At 56.0% G+C, this 25,669-nt stretch overlaps 1 protein-coding gene across 7 annotated transcripts in view; it reads right to left on the reverse strand.

Moving 5' to 3' along the window:
- Positions 1-6,004: 6,004 nt before the first annotated feature.
- Positions 6,005-25,669, reverse strand: part of LOC116956260 (uncharacterized) — a 31,022-nt gene continuing 11,357 nt past the window's right edge. For 3 of the 7 annotated variants that reach the window (XM_076054065.1, XM_032977713.2, XM_076054069.1), the window contains 16 exons: positions 24,571-24,715; positions 23,607-23,679; positions 21,713-21,842; positions 21,084-21,199; positions 19,845-19,914; positions 18,924-19,023; positions 17,988-18,136; positions 17,640-17,693; positions 16,988-17,234; positions 14,317-16,583; positions 12,994-13,104; positions 11,639-11,704; positions 10,864-11,073; positions 10,178-10,258; positions 8,984-9,058; positions 6,005-7,358 (listed from right to left, as the gene is read on the reverse strand). In XM_076054065.1, the coding sequence (XP_075910180.1) occupies positions 7,254-7,358; positions 8,984-9,058; positions 10,178-10,258; positions 10,864-11,073; positions 11,639-11,704; positions 12,994-13,104; positions 14,317-16,583; positions 16,988-17,234; positions 17,640-17,693; positions 17,988-18,136; positions 18,924-19,023; positions 19,845-19,914; positions 21,084-21,199; positions 21,713-21,842; positions 23,607-23,679; positions 24,571-24,715 (3,999 nt within the window). In that variant the 3' untranslated portion in view covers positions 6,005-7,253. Of the gene's footprint in view, positions 7,359-8,983; positions 9,059-10,177; positions 10,259-10,863; positions 11,074-11,638; positions 13,105-14,316; positions 16,584-16,987; positions 17,235-17,639; positions 17,694-17,987; positions 18,137-18,923; positions 19,024-19,844; positions 19,915-21,083; positions 21,200-21,712; positions 21,843-23,606; positions 23,680-24,570; positions 24,716-25,669 lie in introns of those variants that run through there. The other 4 variants (XM_076054066.1, XM_076054068.1, XM_076054067.1 and 1 more) reach the window with 4 other exon arrangements.

Genomic DNA, 25,669 nt, shown 5'->3' on the forward strand with positions numbered 1-25,669 from the left:
CACTGCAATCACCATCATTATCATCACCACCGTAATAACCATCACCAACCATAATCATCTGCACCATCATCAACACCATCATCATTTCCATCATTACCGTAATCACCATCAACACCATCATTACCGTAATCACCATCACCACCATCATTACCGTAACCACCATCAACACCATCATTATCATCATCACTCTAATCACCAGCACCACCTGCCAAATGGCACAAATAAGTGGTAAGGGACAATTCAATGGAGGGTGTGGTTCACTTGTATCGGGAAAGGGGGTGATGTGAAATTAGAAACACCTGCAGCAAACGAGGTGTCAATCACCATGAGTGTGGACAGTTTTCTCTCAATATAAACAGGATAAAGGGGTCATCCTGCGGCCCATTGTGAGCGCAGTGTTGTCCCAGAGACACACTCTGGCGTGAGAGGCGTCACGGTGGCTGCTTTAGACACGAAAGACGAACCAACCCTCTCGGATCGCCTCAGGTGCACGGTATCGATTGCTCTCTCGCTCGACTCGACCCACAATGTACACCGGGCGTCACTTGGCTGACCACAACTATAATAGTGACAAGGTGAGCCTGGAAAAGTAGGCAAGAACCAAAGCCCCACACCACCATCATTAGCGTAATCAGCACCACCACCACCATCACCACCATTATTACCACCCCCATCAGTGGCGGAGCGCGAGAGGCCCGGCCACCGGTGAAAGATATTAAATGGATTTTGTTCCCCTCCGCCAAATCTCCCACCACGCTCTGCCGTGGCCCGGCGTCCGGTAGGCGCTGGTGCAGTTGCCGCCCGCCCGCCCGCCCGCCCGCGAGGCCACAGCGCCAGACGCATCTCGCACGGGGCTGCCTGGCACGGTTAAGCTCCTGGGATCGGGGCATTGTCCACTCGCAGTTCAATGAGTGCTGGTGAAAGCGTCGGCGATTAGCATGCGTGCTCCGTTCCGCTGGGCCAATGAGCTCTGAAGCTGTTCAGCCACGATTGCGCGTAACATTCAATCTGCTCGCGGCCAAAACACAAACTCTTTGTCAATGTTTTTTTTAATATACATGTAAAAAAAAAACCGTCACAGCAAGGTCTTTAGATGCGGGTACCATTGAGACGAATTTCTGTTTTGTCTGGGCCACTGTCACAAAACCCATCTCTGAAACGGACAGAATTATTCCTTTTGCAATTAACATAAATTCGTGCACTAGCCAGGCGGAGGGCCGTGGTGCCCGGCCAGCAGTGGCACGAGCTGCCGTTCCCCGCGGTGGCGCTCGGATGGTCGGCCTCCGACCGCGGGCAATCATCTCGGCGGACGATGTCCACCAAAACATCCCCAATTGTAGCCGGAAGTTGCTGTCCAGGATTATTTAAAATTCCGACAGCAAATCCCACGTGGTGGGAACAACGCCACCGCCACCACCACCACCTGCGAGTTCCACTCCAGAGCTGCGCACCGTCTGGACTTGACCATTCATCATCGTCGTCGTCAACTTTCATCGCTGGGTCAGAATCCTGGAACTCCCTGGCACACGGCAGTGTGGGGTCAGCGCCGTCACCAGCAGTGCGGGGAGAGGGCCCAGCACCACCGGCGCTGTCTCGGCGTAGCTGATCAGCGACGCCACACCCTCATAGGCTTTAGAGTTCACATCATTCCACTGAGAGTCTAAAGTCAACGTCGAATTGACGCAGACCGCGTGGCGAGGTGCAAGCCGGGAGTTCCCCCGAGCGGCAACGCGAGGGGCACACAGACGACAGAACAAACCGCGAGGTAGAGACATCGGATTGGCTCTCTTTTTTATTGTTACTCCGCTACGTCACCCCGGAAAGCCTCAAGGAGTGTCACGTATATTTTACAGGATGGTCCTGCCAAGTGTTTTTTTTTTCCCAATTGGAGTAACTTTTCTAATTTGGCAAACTTTGACGGTAACGCCGACACTCAGTTCCATACTGTTGCAAATTACATCACGGGATCTTTAACGTCCACTGAAGATGACGGCGCGTACTATTACTTAAGATGAATACGCACCGCAGTGTTAACCGGGGCGGCCGCTGGATTCAAACCACGATCCTCCGCAACAAGTGGCGAGTGTGCCACTTGCGCTACCGTAAGGTTACGCCGTCACGGTCTATCCACTTCTGGATAGACCGTGACGACATGGCCGTGAGAGATGCACGCTTGGAGTGACACGTGGATCGTAGGGCAACCCAAACCCGAGTTTGTGACATCGTGTTGCCTATTCATATTCTTAGTTCTTTCGGTAAAGTCACGTTGAAGAGAAACAACAAAATAACAAAATATATATAAAACAATAAAAAATTCTCACGACGTTTCGACCATAACTCAAACGGTCATCAGTTATGGTCGAAACGTCGTGAGAATTTTTTATTGTTTTATATATATTTTGTTATTTTGTTGTTTCTCTTCAACGTGACTTTACCGAAAGAACTAAGAATATGAATTACTGCAGTCACGAAAGCTTTAAATCAAAATTTAATCGTGTTGCCTGTTAGAGGATGTGGGCAGGATTCGTGGCGAGAAGGGATGAGACGCCGTTGAACTGACGGCAGACATCTACTCTGCTATCGTTTTTGTTTCACAGTTTGCGGAGCAAATTCCCAAAACGCCAAATGGCCAGCAACAAACGGCACGCATGTCGTGCGATGAGGAAACCGTTCGGAACTCTGGCAAAGCGGTGCAACCCGCGGCGTTAGAGAACGCCCCACAGAAGCGGATATCTGAGAGCTACCTTCAAATGACCTCTCCCACGTTCAATCCAGGATCTGTTCCACCCAAACATGTTCCCACGTGCTACATGAGGGTTGATGTTCGTTGCACTACCGTCGAACCAATACATATTTTGGTAGTTCTCATAGCTGCATGGAAGTCATAAAAAATCAGTGCAGAATCAAATGTAACGCTTTGGGTTTTCTTCTTCTTCAGTCACTGGTGACCTGGCTGTGATCATGAACTCACTCCACGCGACACATTAATTCATGATGGGCGCGGTTGAGCCCCAGATTCAGTGCAGTCGAGGTCCTTCGCGCTCCGCGATCTCTGCGATGGACGAGGCCGATGGGGGTCACGACTTCGGTTCGACAACGATCACCTCTAGTGGCTGCGGGGCTGTCGCGTGAACGAAAGACTGTACCTGCGTGCACCTCGAGCGGAAGAATCATCGGCGTGAATCGATAAATCGGCGCCTCGTGGCACGCAGAGGCGCCGCAATGCCAAGCCGTGTGGCTCGCAGGCTGTGCCACTTTGAATTGCGACAGGGCAACGATGCTCCCCCCCACCTCTCCGCCCCCCTACCCCCCCCCCCCCCCCACTGCCATTCAACGCAAGCGCCGTTCACACGAAACCGCACGAGACCACATTGGAAGCTCGCGTGACCTCTGGCTGGGCCGTGACCCCGATTCTGCGGAGCGCTCCGTGTGGTCTTAAACTTGTGGCTCACAAAGGCACGCGGCGGAGCGGCAGCGGGAGATAAAGGGCGACGTGGCCCCCGGCGGTGATTGTGCGAAGGCACCAAGGAACGAACACTCGTCAACAAAAAGTGTTTGTTTTGGTTGAGTCGACGGTGGCTATGAGTGGACGAAGATCATCGAGCGTGGTTCCACGGTGGCTACGACCGCTGTCTTCCAGACCATCACCACCACCACCATCATCATCACCACCTCCACCACCACCATCATCTCCACCACCACCATCAATCACCACGACCACCGCTAGACGACGACTACCGGCCAAAGTGCGAGTGACCGTGCCGAGACGGAGTTGCCAGAGTCCGAGTGAAGATGCCGACTGAGATGCTCTCTTCGCATCGTTACAGACTGTGGTGAGCCGAGTAAGACCGAGCGTGCTAATTGGTGATGTATATTTACATCAACACCACATTTAGCGAGTTCACCGGTTGGCTGACCTGATAATACTGGGAGATGTTTCGGGCAATGGCAAATCGATTGAACTTTTGTTTTTTTATACTCTTTTGTTCTATTCGGTAAAGTCACGTAAAAGTATAAAACAACAAAAAAAAATCACGACGTTTCGGCCACAACACAAGTGGCCTTCATCAGGTGAAGGGACCAGACTGTCTCGAGGACAGCGCTGGAGTGAACACAGGCAAGCTCAGACCGCGACCTTAAAGCTTGTGTGAGAGGAATTAAGGTGCCTTGACAAAGGAATTAGCATAAAAATTTGCATTTAATTGGCGGACTTAGCATGATGAACGGTGTAGAGGGGGTGAACATGTGCAGACCGGCGAGGGGGGGAGGGGGAGTTTACATATTGATGGTGTGAAAAGGGAATTTAAGCAGCTGCGAAAGTTTGGGATACCACTACTTGAAAAAATATACTGTACCATTGAAAATTAGTTTAATGTTTGGTTCTATTTAGAACATCTTTCCAATGGTTGCTTAATTTGAAACCATCTTCTCGGTTGAAATTGTGTCTGTGTTTGTAAATCTGAATTGCCTCGTGAACAAATCTCAATATCACGGCAGTGGCCTTCGCCAAAAAAAATATGCAGCTAACGTTTGGGGCAATTTTAAGGGAGCGTTATTGACATGGAATGCGTTGAGGTTTATTGTCATTAACTGCCACCGCAGCAGCAGCAGCCTCAAATATAAATTGGCACTGGGAATTCCATAACCAGGAGGGAGCGACCGTCCGTGACAGCAGCAGTCGCCTTCATTCAGCAGCCACGCGGCGAGCAGACTTCCAGCGACGCACAACTCGGCTAAACTTCCACAGGGCAGCCCGCCTTTGCCGACGAGACCGGACTCCGGCCCAGACAACTCTGCCGTCGTGTGCATTGCGAGCTCCGGTGGCGACGGGGGTGCCAATGGCACGGCGCGACATGTTGGGGTGGGGTGGGGGGGGGGGTGGGGTGGGGTTGGGGGCGCCCGCACGCACGCAGCACGCGTGCTGTGTGGTCCCGTGAAACGCGCGCGCGCACGCACGCCCCCGTCCTCTCGCAATCTCACGGCTCGTGAGAAAGTGCCGGGGCCACCAGACAACCGCACATTTTGCACGGCCGCCCCCTTGTCAAGGGATTTAATCTAGCGGAACGGAATACGTCACGGCCACAATCGCGACTATGTATTGGCTAATTTGTCAAATGACGTGAAATGGGATGAGGTTTGTGCTCGCACAAAGGTGCGGACCCTGGCTTGTCCTCGGGGGGACAGCCATTACCACCGTGAGAAAGCGCGTGGCACGCCGAGGTCCAGAAGGGTTCGGCTTGGGGAGGAGCCGGCCTGCGCAGGGCGCGGCGCCGAGGGTTGAGCCCGGGGGTCGGTGGGGTCTTGTGGTTTTTCTCTCCCCGAGGAGGAGGAGGAGGAGAGAGATCGGGGTGAGGGATGGGAGGTGGCCGCTCATTCCTGGAGCGAGTCGCCCAGGAGCCCAGCAACGGCGGCGCCTGCAGGGGAGCCGCTGGGTGTCGAGCGAGCGAGCGAGCGCCGCGTGAGCCACGCGAGGCTCGCCGGCACCACAGGGCCCTTCAGCTAACCTCACCCGGGACCAAGGGTCTCCGCGTGGTCACACCTCGCAGGCCAAGCCGGGTCGGGCCTGGACGGCGTTTGGAGTCTATTCTTGCGTACGATGGCATTACGTTCAGGAGCTAAACGCCAATGTTGAGGTCCGCTGGCCACGAGAGGGCTTCTCTGTGGTCCGCAGTTTCGTGCTTGGATGGGCGACCACCATTCACAAACCGGTGTCTTTGTCGGCCGTGTGGGTGGTCGAGGGCAGTGCAGAAACACATTGTTGTACCGTCCTGCTATGATCCCCGCATTCACAAACCCGTACTGACCAGCGTGGAGAAAGAGTCGATTGGCCCTCACGACGTACACGGCTGCAGGGGAGGTCCTCATCCAATACGGCTGTTCAGCTCAACGATTGGCTGAACATGACTTGAACTCGCAACCTTGCAATCGTTAGGTGAAGCACGGTAACCGCAGAGCACGCACACCGCGCACACTCTCTCGCGAGTAACCACGCAGTAACTACAAGTAACAATCGTCTCATTGAACTTCATTGAATGCTTACAAAATAGTACAAAAATATTTTACCACTTTTTAGTTTTTTTTTTACAAAACGGAGGCACAAACCTTTGACGCTCACCGCTCAAGTGCAAACAGCTGCGTCGACTCTGAGCAGCGCACAGCGCACGCTGCACGCACGGCATTTTCGCACGCACGAAATACACACATGCATGCGTGACATATACACACACGCATGGGAACCATCAGGCTTCGGCCCGAGTAGAAATCACGAACACCGCATTGCAGGTGCGGTCTCATCTCCCACCCATCGCAAAATCGAGAGAAGTCGCCTCCGGTCGCGAGCGTGGCAAGCGCGATCCGTCCATCGCGTCACCACGCACTGCACCGCTCACACGGGGGGGGCACCGTCGCCACCGATCAACCGGCTGCCGATGCCATCGGATGGATTACCAAGCCCAGCACACGGCTACGACATTTGGTCAGCTGCTCTTCAATTGCCGTACGAGAGAGACAGCCGTACGCACGGCTCGCTGATGCGGTCGAGCATCACGAGCGCTGGGGAAAAAGTCTGTCCGTTGGACGGCTTCTCATGACGGGACGATTGCCAGCGTGACGACGGCGTGCCAAGTTGATATCTTCTCGTCTGTCGCGAGCGATGAGTTCAGGCACAGACCCAAGTCTCCAACGGAAGAACACGCGAGGACGTCACACCTTACAGATGCTATACTTGAACGAACGAGCGGCGAAGAATTTGACCGTATGAGGGTGAGGATTTGCAAACGCGGTAAGGGATGGAAATTACAACTCTGGTAACAGACGAAACGGACGACTTGGGATGTCCGATGAGAGACGCATGCGGATAACAATGGAATGGAGGCCAGTGGAGAGAGAACGGAGGACGAGAGGTGGATGGAAAACGAGACGGCGGAGACGAGGCGAGAACGTCCCACACGATGGAGCGGGCCGGAGCGGGGAGGAGAGGCCGGAGCGGGGAGGAGAGGCCGGAGCGGGGAGGAGAGGCCGGAGCGGGGAGGAGAGGCCGGAGCGGGGAGGAGAGGCCGGAGCGGGGAGGAGAGGCCGGAGCGAGGAGGAGAGGCCGGAGCGGGGAGGAGAGGCCGGAGCGTGGAGGAGAGGATGGAGCGGGGAGGAGAGGCCAGAGCGAGGAGGAGAGGCCGGAGTGGGGAGGAGAGGCCGGAGCGGGGAGGAGAGGCCGGAGCGGGGCGTCAGGGAGGGGCACCACGTGGGTCCACGCTGCGTCAGGCCACGTGGCGAGTCACGAACAGCTGCACGCTGCTGGGGAGAGCCTTGAGGAGAGCCACCGCCTCGGCCTGAGTAAACCCCTGCAGGGGGATGCCATTGGCCTGCGCGTTCACACACACGGACAAATATCCCCCATGTAGCATTAACAGATTGCTGGGGCGAGCGCTGTGAGCAAGTAGCACTTATTAAGGGCAACAGTGCTAGAGGGGGTGGTGCGGCCAGCGCCTTACCTGACCGTCTTTGTCTCCCCAGTGCTGATGTATTATACACTGCACCAGGTACTCCCTTAAGGGCAGTCGACCTAACGGAGGCCCAGCACCGGTTCAGATTTTCGTCACTGTTATTGGTTGAGAGTGGGTACCCAACTTGGGTTTGTCGCGTAGTACACTAACCACTGCACTACCGCATTCACACAACAACAACTGTCATTCACCACTAAGTGGCGGTGACGTCACCACGACGCTTGTGCCAGGCTATGTGCACATTAAGGCCACATCAAGTGTTGAATGCCCGCTGGCAGGAGGTCACAATGCAGACCCAGGTGCCAAGGGTCGACTGACTGAGATGACTGGCCAATGCCCCGCCTGTGCCCCCTACCTTGCCAACTTGCTGTGTTTTAGCTGCCCGGCGCTCCGCTCATTGTTGTGAGCGTAGCTACTCTGCCCTCCGTTGTTGCTGGAGGGCGACTGCCTACAACTGCCCGTTAACGTCCTTGACGAGCCTCCTCCACAGAGGACGATCTTGACACCGCTGGTACCAGTCATCGACAAGTCCACTCAGCTCCACATCCTCCTGTACCACATCACTCCATCTCTTCTCTAGCCCGTGCCGCGCCCGTTTAGCCTCCTCTATCCGACCGAACAAAAGCTGTTTAGGCATGCGGTGAATGGGTATGCGGGCTACATGACCCAGCCAACGTAGCCTTGCCTGCCAGAGGCCTGACCAATGGGACTTTGTCCAGATCTTTCAAGGATTTGTGAGCTTTCGATTTAAAGCTTTCGTGACTGCAAGGATTCATCTTCTTTGGTTCTTTCGGTAAAGTCACATAGAATGAGAATAAAATAATAAATTGATAAAATAAAATAACACAATAATATTCTCACGACGTTTCGGCCACAACACAAGCGGCCTTCATAAGGTGAAGGGGACGAGACTGTCTGGAGGACAGCGCTGTCCTGATGATTGGCATTGTCAACTTGCCTTAACCAGGCAGGATTGTGTGAGGAGCTCACAAATCATCTTCTTTGGTTCTTTCGGTAAAGTCACGTAGAATGAGAATAAAATAATAAATTGATAAAATAAAATAACAGCGCTGTCCTCCATACAGTCTCGTCCCCTTCACCTGATGAAGGCCGCCTGTGTTGTGGCCGAAACGTCGTGAGAATATTATTGTGTTATTTTATTTTATCAATTTATAATTTTATTCTCATTCTACGTGACTTTACCGAAAGAACCAAAGAAGATGATTTGTGAGCTCCTCACACAATCCTGCCTGGTTAAGGCAAGTTGACAATGCCAATCATCAGTTGGTGGGTTTTCACGTGGCCCCGCACACCGATGCATGACTCCAAGGATAGCCTCAACGTAGAATCTGCATTCTTTAGAAGCTGGGAGCTGCCCTATGAACCACGCATTTATTAACTTGTTTATTTCCCCCACGCTGCTGGGCTGGGACAGGCGAACGCAAGCACACCTGGCCGGAGTAAATGTGAGCGGACGATTATACCTGAAGGATTTCATCTCCAGGCTTGAGCACCTCTTCCGCTGGTCCGCCAGGCTGCACTCTGTGCACGAAGATACCCTGGGTGGGACGAGAAGGGGCGACGAGGGGCGGGAGAGGATGGGCGAGTTGAGCGGTGGCGAGGTTACGGGTGTCGATAAGCCTGGTATAATACAGGAGGGTGTGCATATTTGTAGTTTGCGTGCGTCTCTCTCCACGTGGATTTTTCTCTGGGTCCTGCGGTTTTCCCCTCCGAAACGTGCGTTTAGAGCAAATGGCTGCTATACATTTTCACGTGATCAGCAACTATGTTGAGCTATCATTTGTGGCCAGTTCCCTTCTGAAAAAGGGCTATATAGCTCAGTGGGCCTTACCTGGTAAAATTAAAAAAAGTTTGGTTTAAATAGTTTCGTTTTTAAGCAACAGCAGCTAGGATGCAATGAGACGTGCAAAATATCGGCAACGTGGATCTGCTCAGCGTTTAAATGTGGCCGTGACCTTGGGCCGCTGTACAGGGAAGTGGGCATGTCGTTTTGCGGAGAGCCAAGTTGAGTTTGTTAAAGCAGGCGAGAACTCTAGCGGCCAGGATACAGAAGAGGATTCTCGTTCGCCACCGTGACCTGGCGACAGAGACAGTCGGTCGTAAGCGGAGGAAGAAGCAGAGTGTTGAGCCTGGATGTGAATGGGGCCAGGGAGTCGACAGCCCAGACGGCTGGGGGAAGGGAGTTCCAGGCTATGTGGGCAGCAGAGGATGGATTCTAATAATCCAGAGTTAACTAAAACGAGCTCTAAATGGTCACACAATTCAGAATTCAACACGGGCAATCCTCACATTGCCAGAGGATTGCTCAAGTTTACGATTTAGTTGCGACACACAGCTGCATGCGTGCAGGCGTCTGAACATATCAAGGCTTTAACCGATAAACGGTCAAGACAACATTGAAAGTGTGTGCATTTGATACTAAAAATGTTTTATAAAACAAAGCTACAAGAAAACCGAAGGGTGGTGTCGATCCACCAGCCGCCACCGGTTAAATGTTGATCAGTTACGGCCTTGCTGCATTCAGGACAGGCTCCCGAGCATGAGGAGCGAAACGTCGGACATCACGGCGAGCAACGCGCAGAACAACCCGGAAACGCCCGGGAGATGAGCGCGGGCCACGTGTGTGCGTTTGGCGGTGCGGGCGGTGCGGGCGTCACCGTTTGTGAACGAGTTTGGGTCCCCGCATCACCCACGATGCTGAATCCCAGGCCGGGTCGCTTCACCAGCACCACACACAGCTGAGGACAAACACAGACGACAATCGTCGTAATAACGCAGAGTTGTAACGTGGGGCCGCACAGCATTGGCTCGCTCGGCAAGAAGAGGGAACGATTTGGAGGTGCAAGGAGAAATCACAGACAAGCATGGAGGCAGCAGCAGCAGCCACGCAATGATCTGATTTCATTTGATTTTGCACAACGCAAAATCACAAAGAGCCACCATACAAACTTTAAGCAGACTGTTAGGGCAAGCGCTGTTTGTGAGCACTTGTTAAGGGGACCAGAGTGCTGAAGAGGGTGGTGTAGCTCAATTTAATCCTGAGTTGACCTAAGGGAGGCCCAGAACCAATTCAGATAATCGTCACCGGTGGTGGCTGCCGCGAGCGGGAATCGAACTCGGGTCGCCGGGTTCGTAGTGCGGTGCGTCACTGCTCACCCATAACTACACACAGAAGGACACGCAAAGACTGGGACACACACACACACAGGGACACGCACAGAGAGGGCCACACACGCACAGAGAGGGACATGTACAGAGAGGGACACGCAGGGAGAGGGACACGCACAGGCACACACACGCACAGACAGGGACACGCACAGGCACACACGCACACTCGCCACACCTCCTGCGCGTGGCTGGTCTCCCCCAGCTCCAGTGCTGTGTGTGACTGGGGCTGCGATAGTGACGGCGGGGCCGGCGGGGGCGGCTGTGTGATGCGCTGCAGGATGAAGTCGATCAGCTGTTCGCGGGACGGCTGCCGCGGCATGGCCCTCGCTGCCTCCCGGCCCGGTGGCTGCGCCTGTTCCTGCGGCTGTTGCTGCGGCTGTGGCTGCTGTTGGGATTGGTGTGTTCGTTGTAATGAAAGCAATGAAGAGGGGAGGATGTGGCAAGTTGAGGTCACTTACTGTGACGGCAGCGATTCTCAAATGCTGAATGAAGCGCGTCCTGTGCATCATCACGTAGGGGTCCTATAGGGGTGACTAAGTTAAAGGTGCAGCCCTGCAATTGGTTGCTGACGCCACTGCTGGCAGAAGGGCCTCTACTAGAGGCGGTTCAAGGTGTGAGTACCCACATTGTACCCCACCACACGGAGACCTGCAGATCGACTAACTGTGGGGTAAATCTATTTATACTGCTGCAGTGGACAGAGGTGGCGGGGGAGTGAGGTGGCGAACACAAGAAATGTGCTCCGTCGTTTCAACTGCCGTGCCCGGATGCCCGAAGCCCTCTTGTCATTGCCAGCAGACCTCTACATTGGCACCAAGCTCCTGAACCACATCCCTGCTGCTGCTGCTGCTGTCGTGCGCTAGAACAGAGGAGACCTCAGCTTCGGCTTTCCCATCGCCCGCGCGTCGCGTGACAACGGCAGGTGCCGCCGCGTCATGTGACAGACTCACTGCGTGCGGAGGGCACTGGCGAGCGTCCGGCCTATGCCAGTCATGGCGAGGCCAGGGTGGCGAAATCTGCGCGGCAGTCGGCGGGGAGCAGGGGAGGTGGAGGAGGAGGAACGATGCCGACGAAGGAGGAGGAGGGGGGCGGGGAATGAGGGCACAAAGGTGACGGCAAAACAAACGATCAAGCAACATGCACATGCCGTGTTAGTATTTGTGTGTGCCACCACCATCACTGCCCCGACCACCACGAGCACACAGGAGAAGAACCGCAGCACCGCATGCCTGTGTACGAAACAACGCGCGTGCGACGTCGTGCGCTCACGGTGGAGGTGGGCGTCCGTGCGAACGTTCGTAGCAATAACAAGGATCAAATCATTGGTACGTTTGGTGTTCGCGCGATCGTTATTAGGACGAAAGGCGAACATCATGAAGGGACGCGCTGCTGTGTTTCACAGACGCAGGCTGGGGGGGGAGTGACGATTGCCGTGTGCGGTCTCAACTGAATAATTTGCGACGCTCTCTGTCTGTCCAGGAAAGCCTCACGAATCTTTTTCAGGAGGGTCCTGACATTCGGTCATTTCCCCAAACGTGCGTTCAGCACGTGGCAGGGAACGGAAGTAACCAGAGAAAAACCCTCCACGCATATGCGGAAAGAATGCCCAGAGCCCAGGCCTGTCTGTGGTTCAACCCACATCCTAAAATCCTAAAATTACAATTCACAATGAGTTAATTTTGGGTTGGACAGTGTGGGTTTAATGTCAGTTACAGCTGCAGCCCTCCAGCTCCCGACACGGCCAGACAAATCAAGTTGTCGTGTGGGCAAAGGAGCCCAATCGAGTTTGCTTGTCAGAAAAACTGGTTACGTTGAAAAGTGAGCAAAACTTGGGACACTTTTGCCCTGCCGGTTTGCTGGAGGTTCAACGAATCCATCTGTGAAGCGTCCCCACCGCTGTGCTGACAAAAATGCTGGCAACAGCCCGACGCCTACAAGGGCCAGAAAGCCACGAGGGTTTCCCATCCACACAACGACCAGGCTCAAGGCCGGCGACCTTCTGAGATCCGACAAGGTCGGGCGCATCACCCGGTAGCGTGGTAGCGAATCTCTTCTACAGAAACCAGAACCGGACTCGTACGGAACGCCCACCCCATAATGGTTCGTGTCATAAAACGCGCGTGGTCAATTCAGAAGATATTTGTTGTTATAAAAAAAGAAACAGGACAGGGAGTTTCAAACTTCACACGGTTACGGGGGAAAAGTAAGCAGGGACACTCGGCAGCTCCAAGATGATTAATGAGTAACGAGCGAAAGGTTCGAGTGCGCAGAGAAGCGAGAGGGGTGGTGGCATGCGTCAGTTCACGTTGGCGGGCCGGCTCTCGCTCTCCGCGGGGTTAACGGGCCGCCCGCCACACCCAGGCGCAGGCGCGAGCGAGGGAAGGGGGGCCGGGGAGGGGGGCACAGAGTCGGGGGGCTGCGGAACGACAACGGCAAAACACAGTGAGGATATAATCACCATCGGCATCGTCATCGCGAGATGTGCCACATAAGCTCTACACGCCCCGCTGTGTGGCCTTGGTTGTACTGCTGCTGCGTGGCTCTCTCTCTGGCTCTCTCTCTCTGGCTCTCTCTCTCTGGTGCTCTCTCTCTGGCTCTCTCTCTGGCTCTCTCTCTGGCTCTCTCTCTGGCTCTCTCTCTAGCTCTCTCTCTCTAGCGCTCTCTCTGGTGCTTTCTCTCTAGCTCTCTCTCTGGTAGTCTCTCTAGCGCTCTCTCTCTCGCTCTCTCTCTGGTAGTCTCTCTAGTGCTCTCTCTCTAGCCCTCTCTCTGGCTCTCTCTCTGGCTCTCTCTCTAGCGCTCTCTCTGGTGATCTCTCTCTGGTGCTCTCTCTCTGGCTCTCTCTCTAGCTCTCTCTCTGGTGCTCTCTCTCTGGTGCTCTCTCTCTAGTGCTCTCTCTCTGGCTCTCTCTCTCTGGTGCTCTCTCTAGTGCTCTCTCTAGTGCTCTCTCTGGCTCTCTCTAGTGCTCTCTCTCTAGTGCTCTCTCTGGTGCTCTCTCTGGTGCTCTCTCTCTGGCTCTCTCTCTCTGATGCTCTCTCTCTCTGATGCTCTCTCTCTCTGGTGCTCTCTCTCTGGCTCTCTCTCTGGCTCTCTCTGGCTCTCTCTCTAGTGCTCTTTCTGGCTCTCTCTCTAGCTCTCTCTGGCTCTCTCTGGTGCTCTCTCTCTGGCTCTCTCTCTGGCTCTCTCCGGCGTTTTCTCAGGTCGTGCTGCGCGCGGTTCGGCACGACGTCTGACGTTTCGCGCTGGCTGCTTCTTCAGGAGCTGAATTTGAAGTACCCGGCGCACGAAGCTCAACGTCGGATTTAACGCTTTGAGTGGTAGATTTGTGCCACAAAGGTGCCACGCGAATGTACACAAAAATAAAATTTCCTTGACTTGACAGTCCACCCATATCACTACCACAGCTGACTCGCCACAAAGTGGTACTCATTTTAAGCACGACAGAGATGAAAGTCTGGGTTGCCCTCTAACCGGAATTAGAACTTGAGACTTTCCTATTTTCAAATTGCACGCTCTAATCATCATCACCGCCAATAAACTCGGCGCTGCAAGACCGACTGAGGACCGGGTTTCAATCGTGCAATCGGTACTCGTGACCAACTCGATGACGATGGCGCCATGACCGTCGTACCTGCTCCGCCACAGGCTCAGGCCTCATCTCTTCGCGGCGGTGGAGGTGTGGGCTCGCCCACGGCGGGGTCGGCGGCCCGTAGGGCCGGTGGGACGGGCAAGCTGGGGGGGCGGCGGCGGCGGCCGGGGCGGCGCGCCAAGGGGCCGAAGGCTCCGCGGGCGGCCGAGGGACGGCGTAGTTTGCCCGCGCGCCGTCCGGGCTGTGGCGGCCGTGGCAAGCGCCCGCGATCACCGTGTCGCAGTAATTGGCACGCGACGCGGCGAGCTGCATGCGCTCGGCGGTGTGCAGCAGCCGGTGGCGGTGCGCCACGGCCGCCGGTGGCACGCCGACGCCGGCACAGGGGTCGTCGCGGGAGGCGCGCACCCGGCCCGCCGGCGGGCCGCGCGGGGGGTGGTGGTGGACGACGCGTTGCCGGTCGCCTCGATCGTAGCGATCGTGGTGGCGGTCAGGGCGATCGTGACGGTGAGCTTCCTGCGAGCCGCACTGCGGTGCGATCTGCGCGTGCGCTGCCGCTGCTCCTGCGGCGTCCACATTCAATGGGTGCCGCGTCGCAAGGCCGCAGTCTGTGCGAGCCAGACAAGCGGGATCGGCTTTGTGTAGGCGGCGGTCGGCGTGCCACGTGGGCGGACCCGGCCGTGCGAGCGGGGGCACGCGGTCCTGGGGATCTTCCCGGTGGCGGTCCTGGGGATGTTCCCGGTGCTCGCAGCATAGACGGTGCGGCTGGCCGTGCGCCGCACCGCGCGGTGCCACCGGACCGTCTTGCTGCGCGTTCCTCCTCTTGGGGGGCAGCGGCGGCGGCGGCGGCGTCGTCGCGTCCCTCCGCATCGCGATCTCCCGGCCACCCGGGGCGAACGCCGTCCCAGGGCGTCGTGCCGGCGTCGACGTCGCGTACGGCTCCAGGACGGACGCCGCGCCGCGCTCCGCTGGAGAGGCCGCCCCATCGCCGGCCACGGGAGTCGGAATCTCGGCGCGCTCCGCGGTAACCGGCGCGCGGCGCAACGGGGGGGACGGCGTCGAGCGGCCACGCAGTGAGGACGGCCGCTCCTCGCGTGCCGTCGGCGATTCTTGCGGGCCGGGCAAGGTTACCCCCGAGCCTGCGTGTGTCGGCGTTCGCCTGTCCCCCGCACCTTGCTGCTCTACGATGTTCTCTTGGCGTTCGTCTTCTTGTTCTTTATCCGTGTCTCCTCGCCGTCCGTCCGTGTTGCGCTTGATGACCCTCACCTGCCAGGGCTCCACGCGTACGGCGCGCGGGGGCTCCGAGTGCACCACCACCACCACCACCAACGCCGCCACGGCCGCCCCCCCCGCATGCAGCACCTCGGCCTTCGCGACGCCGCGCAACACGCCAGCACGAGCGGCGCCCTCCGGCTCAGGTGGACGATCCGGGGAAGTCGCCGCTGCGACCTCGTCGTTGTCGACGTCGTTGTCGGCGTCGTTGTCGTTGTCGGCGTCGTTGTCGGCGTCGTTGTCGGCGTCGTTGTCGACGTCGTTGTCGGCGTCGTTGTCGGCGTCGTTGTCGGCGTCGTTGTCGACGTCGTTGCCAGCGTCGTTGTCAGTGTCGTTGTCAGCGTCGTTGTCAGCGTCGTTGTCAGCGTCGTTGTCAGCGTCGTTGTCAGCGTCGTTGTCAGCGTCGTTGTCGGCGTCGTTGTCGCTACCACCGCCGGATGGCGCTTGCGACGAACACTCCCGTAAAATCTCTTCACCGAGGATGTTCACCGAGTCATCTTCCGCTTTGACAACGCTCGGAGGACTGTCGTCACGGATATCACTCGGAGGCCTGTTGTCAAGGATACTACTTGGACTGTCGTCAAAGATACTATTCGGAGGACTGTCGTCACGGATACCACTCGGAGGACTGTCATCGTGGACGCCACTCGGAGAACTGTCATCACGGATACAATTCGGAGGACTGTCGTCACAGATACCACTCGGTTGAAGGCTGTGAGCCATGGGACGGCTGGGCGGACCGCTCTGGCTGACGACGAGCGGGGAACCGATCGCGTTGAGGACGCACGGAGACTGATCCACCGTGACCCCGCTGGTCCGGTCGCCCGTCTCCGGGACACGGGAGGAGCCGTCCGCTGCGAGCCCGCCCGGGCCCAACACCGCATCGGCACCGGCGCCATTGTTGTCGCCATCCTCCTCCTGCTGCTCCAGCAGCAGCAGACAGTCGTAGCCCAGCAGCCAGGGCAGTGTCGTGGTACTGGCGTCGGCGTGGCCGGTGTCAGGTTGGCCGCCAAAGCTCGGATCCTCAACCCCGCTCTCCACTGCGACACACGGGAAGGGAGGCAGAGCGCGTGGCGCCAGTTATCGGGAGCCTGTGCGTGGACTCACTGTGCGTCAAACGCTGTAATGACGCATCACTTAAATCGATGAAGCCTCATCCTTTGAATTTTTACCGATGCTATTTTGGATAACGTCGTTTCACTGCTGCGCTCCCGAGAACGGAAGTGGTTACGTCCCCCCGAGCGCAAGCCCACAGAGACGTGGGGCTCCACCGTATTCGCTGGACAAGAGGATGCACTCCACCCACCCCCCTCCCCGCCCTGTTTTTTTAATGCAACATTTGAGGGTGCGTCTTGTAATCCGGTAGCTGTGTGAGTGCGCTTGCTTTAACAGATGTGTAACTTTGTAGATGCCGGGGACGCGGTGCGCGAGGAGCGAGACTAACGAGCAGAGTCGAGGCTGAGTAACGTTGGCACCACCAGCGGCCGATCCGAGATGGGGGGCAGCAGCTCGGCCATCCTCATTTCCATGCTGTCATCCTCCTCCTCCTCCTCATCCTCCTCCTCCTCTTCATCCGCCTCATCAACATCATCATCATGCTCACTGTAACCATCCTCATCCTGAAAAGTGTCCTCTTCATCATCGCCATCATCATCGTTCTCCTCCTCCTCGTCTGCTTTCATCTTTAAAACCTTGGGGGTTGCAACAAATGTTTGTCAGCGCGAGTACAAGACACCGGTTCACCAACCTTGTCGTAAGCCTCGAGAACATGGAAATAAAGTAATAATAAACTAAGGGTGTGGTTTTAATTCTGAGCACCCGGAGAAAACCGAGGCGTGCCAGAGGGCGGCGCTCTATCCTACAAAGATGGAACTGGTGGGATCCACACTTTCTGTACTGCCTTCCCTTGACGGGACAGGTGAAGGCACCTCTTTGACGCCCACGGAAAGAGACTGTCCACAACATTTGCGTGATCCAACAACCCTCGCTGCTGCCTTCACAGCGCTGGGTCACCACACCACCACCGCCACCACCACCGCCACCACCTCTGCAGCCCGCAACGTAGCAACACGTACAGCTAAACTCGATTTTGTCACCTTGCATAGAGGGCTGCGTGCACCGTCCTTGTTCCCTGGCTCTTCCACAACGTCCTGGATGGGAGCAAACGGTTGCGTACGCTCACGATGTTTCATAATGTGTACCGCAGCGGGTAGGCAATCGTTACAATCGCTAACAAACTGGTGGCTCGATTAACTGTACGAATTGCCCTATTTGTTTTGCTTTTGTCGTGTTGGTCACGGGTGTATGGATGGATGGGTCATTAGTCACGGGTGTGCATGTGTGCGTGGCTGTGCGAGTGAGTGTGTGCTAATGTGCGAATATTGCGTGCGTGCAAGTGTGCGCTCGTGTGAGTGCGCGTGGGTGTGCATGGCGGGTGCCATCACCACGCTGTCCACGCTGGAGTCGCACAAGAACGCCACGCGGTGGCTGCCCCTCTCAGTGCCGTCGACGGACACCGGATCCGTCACCGCCCGCTCCAACGTGCCCTCCTTTCCCGGCTCCTCGCCCTCCTCGTCCTCCTCCTCCTCGTCATCTGATGGGGAAGAAGAAGAGTTGCAGAAGAGGGTCGGAGAAGAGGAAGTGGTGGGCTATGAGCGTATGGATAGACAGACTCACAGAGACCCACAGACTCACACAGAGACCCATAGACTCACACAGGGACCCATCGACTCACACAGGGACCCATAGACTCACACAGAGACCCACAGACTCACACAGAGACGCACAGACTCACACAGAGACCCAGACACACACAGAGGCCCACAGACACACAGAGACCCATAGACTCACACAGAGACCCACAGACTCACACAGAGACCCATAGACTTACACAGAGACCCATAGACTCACACAGAGACCCATAGACTCACACAGAGACCCACAGACTCACACAGAGACCCACAGACTCACACAGAGACCCACAGACTCACACAGAGACCCACAGACTCACACAGAGACCAAAAGACTCAATGTGTTCCACAGTTTGTTGTGGTTCATCACAGTCGTATTTGGTTTATTTTTTTATTTATTTCCCATGTCTACAGGAGGAGGCGTTTGCTCCTGCCATGGCTGGTGTGGATACGATGCGATGTGTGAACATCACCACAAGGGAGACAGCGGTGGTCGTGTGTTGTGCTGGCCACCCAACCGCTCGTGTGACGTGCCGGCCTTCATAGGTGCTCGCTAATAGCACCTGCCCCAACAGTCTGTTAAGACTACATGGGGGATATTTGTCTTTTGTGTCCCTGTGCATGCGGTACTACCCATGCGTGGGTCCTCGTGTGTGCCTGCCCGTGTGTGCGTGCCGGTGCGTGTGGTACCGTATGTCTGCGTGTCTGGCTGCGGCAGCATGTAGTTTGACAGCACACGCATGCCCGTCTCCGAGTCCACGTCATTCTGCAGGGGCACCAGGGGCTTGGACTGAACGGCCAAAGAAATTCACGCACAGCAGTGTGAGGGGGCACGCATCAACGCGCGTCCCGTAACACACGGCAACGGTAAACAACACGGACGCACGGGAGAGCGGTCGTCGCTAAGCCGTCACAGTGAAGCCGCCGTTTGGAACATTCCCCCCCAGGTAGTCGCCGTGATCCGTCGGCCCCCGCCAGGCGATGCGGCGCGCGTCACGGAGCGCGTCACAAGAGCGCGACGGTCCGCGAGCGGCACCAGGCCGAGCGTGGCCGTCACCGTGCGGGGCGAGGCCCACGGACGGCCGGGTTAAGTTCCGCATCTACTTTCGATGCTCGACCGCGGGGTCAGGCCAGCCGGAACGCCTGATGGACGAGGTGATACCGGCCCGTCCTACCCTCTGGGGTGAGTTTTCTCACCAGACTACAATCCTCAACAATAATGCTGCACAGCACACGTGACCCGACGTGCTGTTGTCGAGGCTTTGCCAAGCACCACCCCATCACTTTGGTCACGTCGACTTCAATACCGCACTTGGTTCACCGGGGAGCGCGACACCCGGTTAGAATTAACGTCAATTTACAGCCACTTCATCGATTCAAGCAGTGCGGGTCGCGGGGGTTATGAAACCAAACTTCGCTACGCTGGCCGGCGTGGGCTGGTGAAGGCACGGAGCTCAGACGTGGGGAAGTGCCGCCTGCTGCTCATCGCCTAGCCCCAGGTTCAGCCCTGCTTAGCCTACGGGATCTTATTAGATCGGGTGGATTCCACGTGGTTTGGCCATCAGCTCTTCCTCCCAAGGGCACGCAGGTTACGAGTGGAGGGAGGCACACCTGGTTGTCGGAGAGCCAGAGGGCGGAGAGGGAACGCAGTCTCATGAAGGAGAGGGGGAGAGCCCGGAGCCTGCAACACAGGGGGCGCGAGGAAATGTAGGGGGCCGGGGGAACACGGAGAGTGTGGGGGAACGCAGGGGGGCACACGTGAACACAGGGGGTGCAAGGGGAAACACAGGGGGCATGGGGGAATCAAGGAGTTCCACGTTACTCACAAAGCCTCTGACCTCTGCCAGGGGTTCAAATATTCATTCATCAGGAAAGTCAAACGGTCTGTCTGCTCTAACCAGCAAGGCCTCATCGATAATAGTGGCCCTAAAACCAACGGTGGAAATTCCATATTCCAATGGCAGGAGCCAGTTTATGCACGGGTGAAACACAGTTACCTTCTTTCCCATATCGGGAGGAACATGCAATGGTAAATGGAAAGCACAACATGTGTATTAAAGAGCAAACGCAAGAGACACCGCAGGACAGGTCGCTCGAAAAAATGAAGTCCGATGGTCGAGACTAATAATGGAGTGGCAGCCCAAGGGGCAACCCCACGCTCGGGAAAACACCCACAAAATCGATTAGTGTACGGGCGCTCGCCCAATGGTGGGAAACCTGCGTTCCACGGAGCCCCTCGTGGTGGCCTGGTCCCAGTGCGTCTAGGAGCGATGCGTGGGGGTCACGATGAGTGCACAAGCACGGCGTCAAGCTTGCGGCCCACTGAGGCGAAGGAGGGCCGTGCGTGGGGCCCACCGAGCAGTCTGGGATTGCACGAGACGGAATGTGGCATCTCAAAACCACGAGCGGTGGCGACGGCGCGGGGAAGCCTTCACCGGGCAGCGCGTCGATCAAGGCCAACGAGGATGACGACAGCGGGTTTCCGCGAGGGTGGCACCATATGCGTGTGTGCGTGTGCGGACGCGAGTGAGTGTTTGTGCATGCATTGGCCGTGAGCGGGAATTAAACTCGGGGTTCGTCAGGCTTGTAGTGCAGCGCGCTAATCGCTAGACTCCTGCTCTTAGGCGCCTGCTAACAACATTTGCTCCAACAAACTGTTAAAGCTATACGGGGGATCTTTGTCTTGGTGTGCATGCGTGAGTGCATGCCTGAGTGCGTGAGTGCGTGCATCGCGCATGAGTGAGTGCGTGAGTATGTGCGTATGCCTGTGCATGCGTGTGCGGATGCGTGAGCGTGCAAGTGCGTGCGTGAGTGAGTGCGCACGACGATGCGGCGGACGGGGCGGCTCACCGGTTGTGCGCGAGATTGAGCACGCGCAGCCGCTGGAGGCTACTCATCTCCGAGGGCAGCCAGGCCAGCTGGTTGCTGGCCAGGGACACGACGCGCACGGCGCGGCAGCTCCCCACCTTCCGCCAATCGCAGGCACAGCGGGGCAAGCCGTCACTCGCAGGCTCCCGCATTGCACAACAACTCGTGAACTCGTTCCCACCAGGGCATCCCACAGGGGAGTCGCCACAGCGGCCAGCGGCGCGACAGGGTTGCACTCCGGAGGTCGCCGGTTCGATTCCATCTCCCGGCGTGGGGGTTCAAACCACGGGGCCAGTTTCTTAACCCCCCCCCCCCCCCAACCGCTCCCCTGTCCACCCAGCGGTGTGAATGGATTCAGCACAGTTGGTCTATTATCAGCAGGCCGTGTGCGGTGGGGTAAAGAGTGGCTGCCTCCCCACCTTTTCCTGAGCCGTCTGGCTGGTGGCGTGGAAGGATAGGCCAGATACCCTCTAGGGAGGGCGCCCTCCAGTGCTGCCTCCACTGGAGGACGTTCCGCTAGCAGTGGCGTGAGCCGGCCGCTGCAGGGCTGCGCCGCTCCGTAACGACGCGAAGGGCCGGTCGCCGAGTGGTGAGCGAGGGGCGAGCCTCACCTCTGGGGGGAGGTGAGTGAGGCTGTTGAAGTCGGCGAGCAGCGTGTGCATGTGGTGCAGGTGCCCGATGGTGCGCGGTAGCGTCACCAGCTCGTTGTAGCTGCAGTCAAACTCCTCCAGCAGCAGCAGCCTGTGCAGGGGTCGCGGTGCCATCACCATCATCACCATCGTCCCAATCGTCCCCGTCATCACCATCATCACCGTCATCGTCGTCGTGATCATCGTCTCTGTTTCCAAGCACTTATAATAACCTTGCTCCATTAAAGAAACGTACGTATGTTGTATGTATGTTAAGCTTGTTTCGCACCGTACGTAGTCAACCGTGCTAATCGGAGGTGCGGGGGAAGGACAACAAAAATGTGTTGTCTCTCATCTGTTACAACTTTAGTCATGCTGCTTGTCGCTGTCCTTTTGGCGTTTTGGGCCTGTGCTGAAGGACTGTATTAAAAATAAATATATAAACCAGCGGCCATAAATGCACTTAGGCTCATGTAGCCCTTGCCCATTTGCTGGGCTCCTCTTGCTGCAAACGACGCCGTTTCTTCTAACGCGACATTATCTGTGCAGTCGCTGGTGACCGGGCCGAGAAGCGGATTCAAACTCAGGCCCCTCAGCGTTGCGGGCCCAACGCTGTTACATAACGTCTATTGGCTGGCGACAAAACCACTATAAAATTGGAACTTCTCAGCCACAAAATGCGAATAACCATGAAAGCCAGCAGACCGTCTCGACTTTTGTGTTTGTCCAGTTGCTTTGTGGCTCGAGAGCCCGGCCCCGATGACGCAATATGCTCGGTTGCAAGGGGCGACTGGATATAAATTTAGAGCCGTTGAATTGTAAAGCCTATTCATCATCAGCCACGGTCAATCCAATGCTGGATGAAGGCTTCCTCAAGCCGGCACCATCGCTCATCCTTTTAAGACGTAACATCCGGCACCTGCGCACGAGTTGATTTAATCGCTCCATGTTCAAGGTAGTCTTTGTCTCGGGCACGCTCCTGCCTTCTGCTGCCACCCGGTCTCTACGTCTCGGCCGTTGGACAGCGTCCTTTCTCGCCGTGACGAGTCCTGTCCAAACCTATTTATACGTCTCAAGAGTGAGAGTGACGTGTACTCTCCGACCCATGCGTTTCCTCTCTACGCCTGTCAGCGGAATATTCCTAACGTGCATATCTCCACGCCTCTTGTGTCCACCTCTCAGCTTTTGTTCCACTTTCTTTGTCAATGCCCAACTAATCCTTGGGCAGAAAGATGGAGAGAGATAGGATCTTAAAATCAAAGTGTGGGGGCTGAGTTTATCCACGCGGAATGTAGTAATGTGGCCGAACAATTGACGTGGTGAGTGGGGGTGCACGTGGTGAGTGCCCATGTCCTCGTGTATGCCAAGAGTGTGGTTCTGGCAAAGGTTCAGGTTCGGTTCCAACAGGCCTCCCTGTTTAATGCGGACGTTGTGTATATTAGGGTTAAAATGCCCGCTGTATTAACCATAAAAATAAGCACGTTGTGCTTCGCAGTGAACGTTAAAGACCCTCGTGACGTCATTTCTCACAGTAGGCTGTCGCGCAGCGGCGTGATGATCCACAATTGAAAGACTGCCTGCAAATCACTCAACTTTGGTATGACTTAGTAAATTCCCGGCCTAGACTCAGAGACAAGCTCCCACTTGCAGGCAGCTGTCCAGTCAACTTTTGCCACACAGAAAACAGTTGCCACTGGGGATGCCCTTTCAATGATTTAGAGGAGATGCGATGTAAGAGCTTTGAGTTTGAGTTGCGGAGGCAATTAAGCAAGTGCCACTGTGCATGCAGAGATGATTTCGTTTGCAGCCAATGCAGGCTAAACGGGGACGTTTGTCTCTTGTATTTGGAGTGCAATGCTTGGGGTGGTAGTGTTACCCTCCTATGGTGCCAGGGAGTTCTGTCAGCTTGTTTCCATCCACCTTGAGCGTCTTCAGCTTCTTGAGGCCTCCTGCCAACACCCGCACAGCAAACCCACAGCGGCGTCTAATTCCCCAGCGCTCAAGAAGGCAACGTGACCAGAGGGGAGGGGGATAGCTACGCTGCTCGTGGCCGATGGTAACCGACCGCCGTGGAGAATGCAGCGAGGGTTGGTGGGTCTCACACAGATGGTGCGAAACTCCCTTCCCGTGGGCGTCGAGGCGGTGCCATTCCCCGGCTCGCGAGGAGAAGGCGGTACACAGCAAAGAATGTGGACACCACCTGTTCCGTTTGTGATCCACTGCACAATATTAATGGAGGCAGCGGGAGCGGTCGAACACTCAGCTTCCCCTGAATCCATCGCGTGGCGTTATGCTAGGATATAGGTCACAAAGTTGATATTTACTGAGCTACACACAAGATTAATCTAAATGTAAAGTACTTGGTGCAGTCTCTTGGGCGGCTGGGTTTATTGCCATGTGGGCATTTGAACAGCATGTCCTCGTGTGCAGGCATACTTGTAGGTATATTCTGCCACCTCGTGGTTTAAAACACTTCTTACTGTATTGTGCACAGCCTTTTTCTCCCCACAAAGTTTACATAAAACGTCGAGCGTTTTGCAATCCACTGCTTAATGAAGGCTTCCTCCCCACCCCGCGTTGGTCATGGGGGTTGATTGACCATACGTCACCAAGGAGACGGCGATCAGTTCACATCACTGTCCGCTGATGTTAGCCGCGGCCGGGAATCGGACGCCGGTCGCTGGATTCAGAGCACAGCGCACATTTCCCACCTTGCCACTGCAGCACTTTTGTGAGCCAACCGTGTATATCGAGTTCAATTAAACGTGAAGAGTTACTCTCCTTGAACTGCAGACCCGAGAGTGTTTTCCCTCCCACCCTCCCCCCGAACCGCAACTGACCGAGAGATGCAGGCAGGCACGGCAGCTGATTGGACGACAGGAGGAGGTCCTGCAGGTCCTGGCAGCGCTCGATCTCCGTTGCGACGGTGCACAGACGGTTCTCGCTCACGTCCAGGTAGCTGAGCGCAGCCAAGTGCCCGAGCATCTGCAAGCCCAGCAAAGACTCGTAACGTTACCGCAAGACCGTGGCGCGAGCGGCGCAGGTCACCTTAGGGACAGCATGCGAAAAAAGACGGTCCCGATGACTATGCCAGCAAATGAGTAAGGCAATTAAATCATAATCTGGCTTGTGAGCAGTCAGCTAATTAACTTAGAGAAGCGAACAGTAAATCGGGGAGCCAAGATGTTGTGCAACCGTTGGGTCAGCATTACACCCGGCCAGCCAATAACACGGTCATGTAACAACCAACGATTTAACTATCCAGATAACTACTCCACCAACTAACAACAACTACTCGAATAATAAAACATGTGAAGGCTAGGGTTGGCTTTCCCCGAACCATTGAATGTTCAAATCAACGGTGCTTATTTCAGCCAAGTAAGTTAAGTGGAAACCCAGCGAGTGAACCAAGATTTTGTGGAAATGTTCTGGATTGGTTCGGGACCTCTCCGCGGCGTCACAGGAAAGCACATGCCACGCGAAACACCGACACGACGGGCAGCGCGCAGACGTGTACCAGGACAATAAATGAACACAATCACGCAACCAAGGGCAGCAGCAAAGCTCAAAGCGGAACCAACGCAAGCGGAAACACAACAGTTACCATTCGTTATAGGCCCTAGGTTGGTGTGCTCGCAATTCCGCAAAGCACGAAAAAAATGGACAGAAATCTATATATTGCTTCGGACGAAAAATGCATGTTTTGATGTTATTATATCATAATGTAACAAACTTTGTAAATCCACTGCCGGTTGAAGGCCTCCCCACACCGCTGTCGGTCTAGGGGTTGTTTGATCATACTTCAACAAATTGGTCAGTGCGGGTTGGTGAAAGAGGCGGGGAGGAGGGACGGCCCAAGGACCGGTTCAATATATCACTCGGCGCTGATGTTAGCTGCGGCCGGGAATCAAACCCAGGTCGCCCGGCTCATAGAGCAGC

Source organism: Petromyzon marinus, chromosome 64, assembly GCF_048934315.1.
Source record: "Petromyzon marinus isolate PM22_M1 ecotype Great Lakes invasive population chromosome 64, UKy_Petmar_22M1.pri1.0, whole genome shotgun sequence".
In the NCBI taxonomy this organism is placed as follows: Eukaryota; Metazoa; Chordata; class Hyperoartia; order Petromyzontiformes; family Petromyzontidae; genus Petromyzon; species Petromyzon marinus.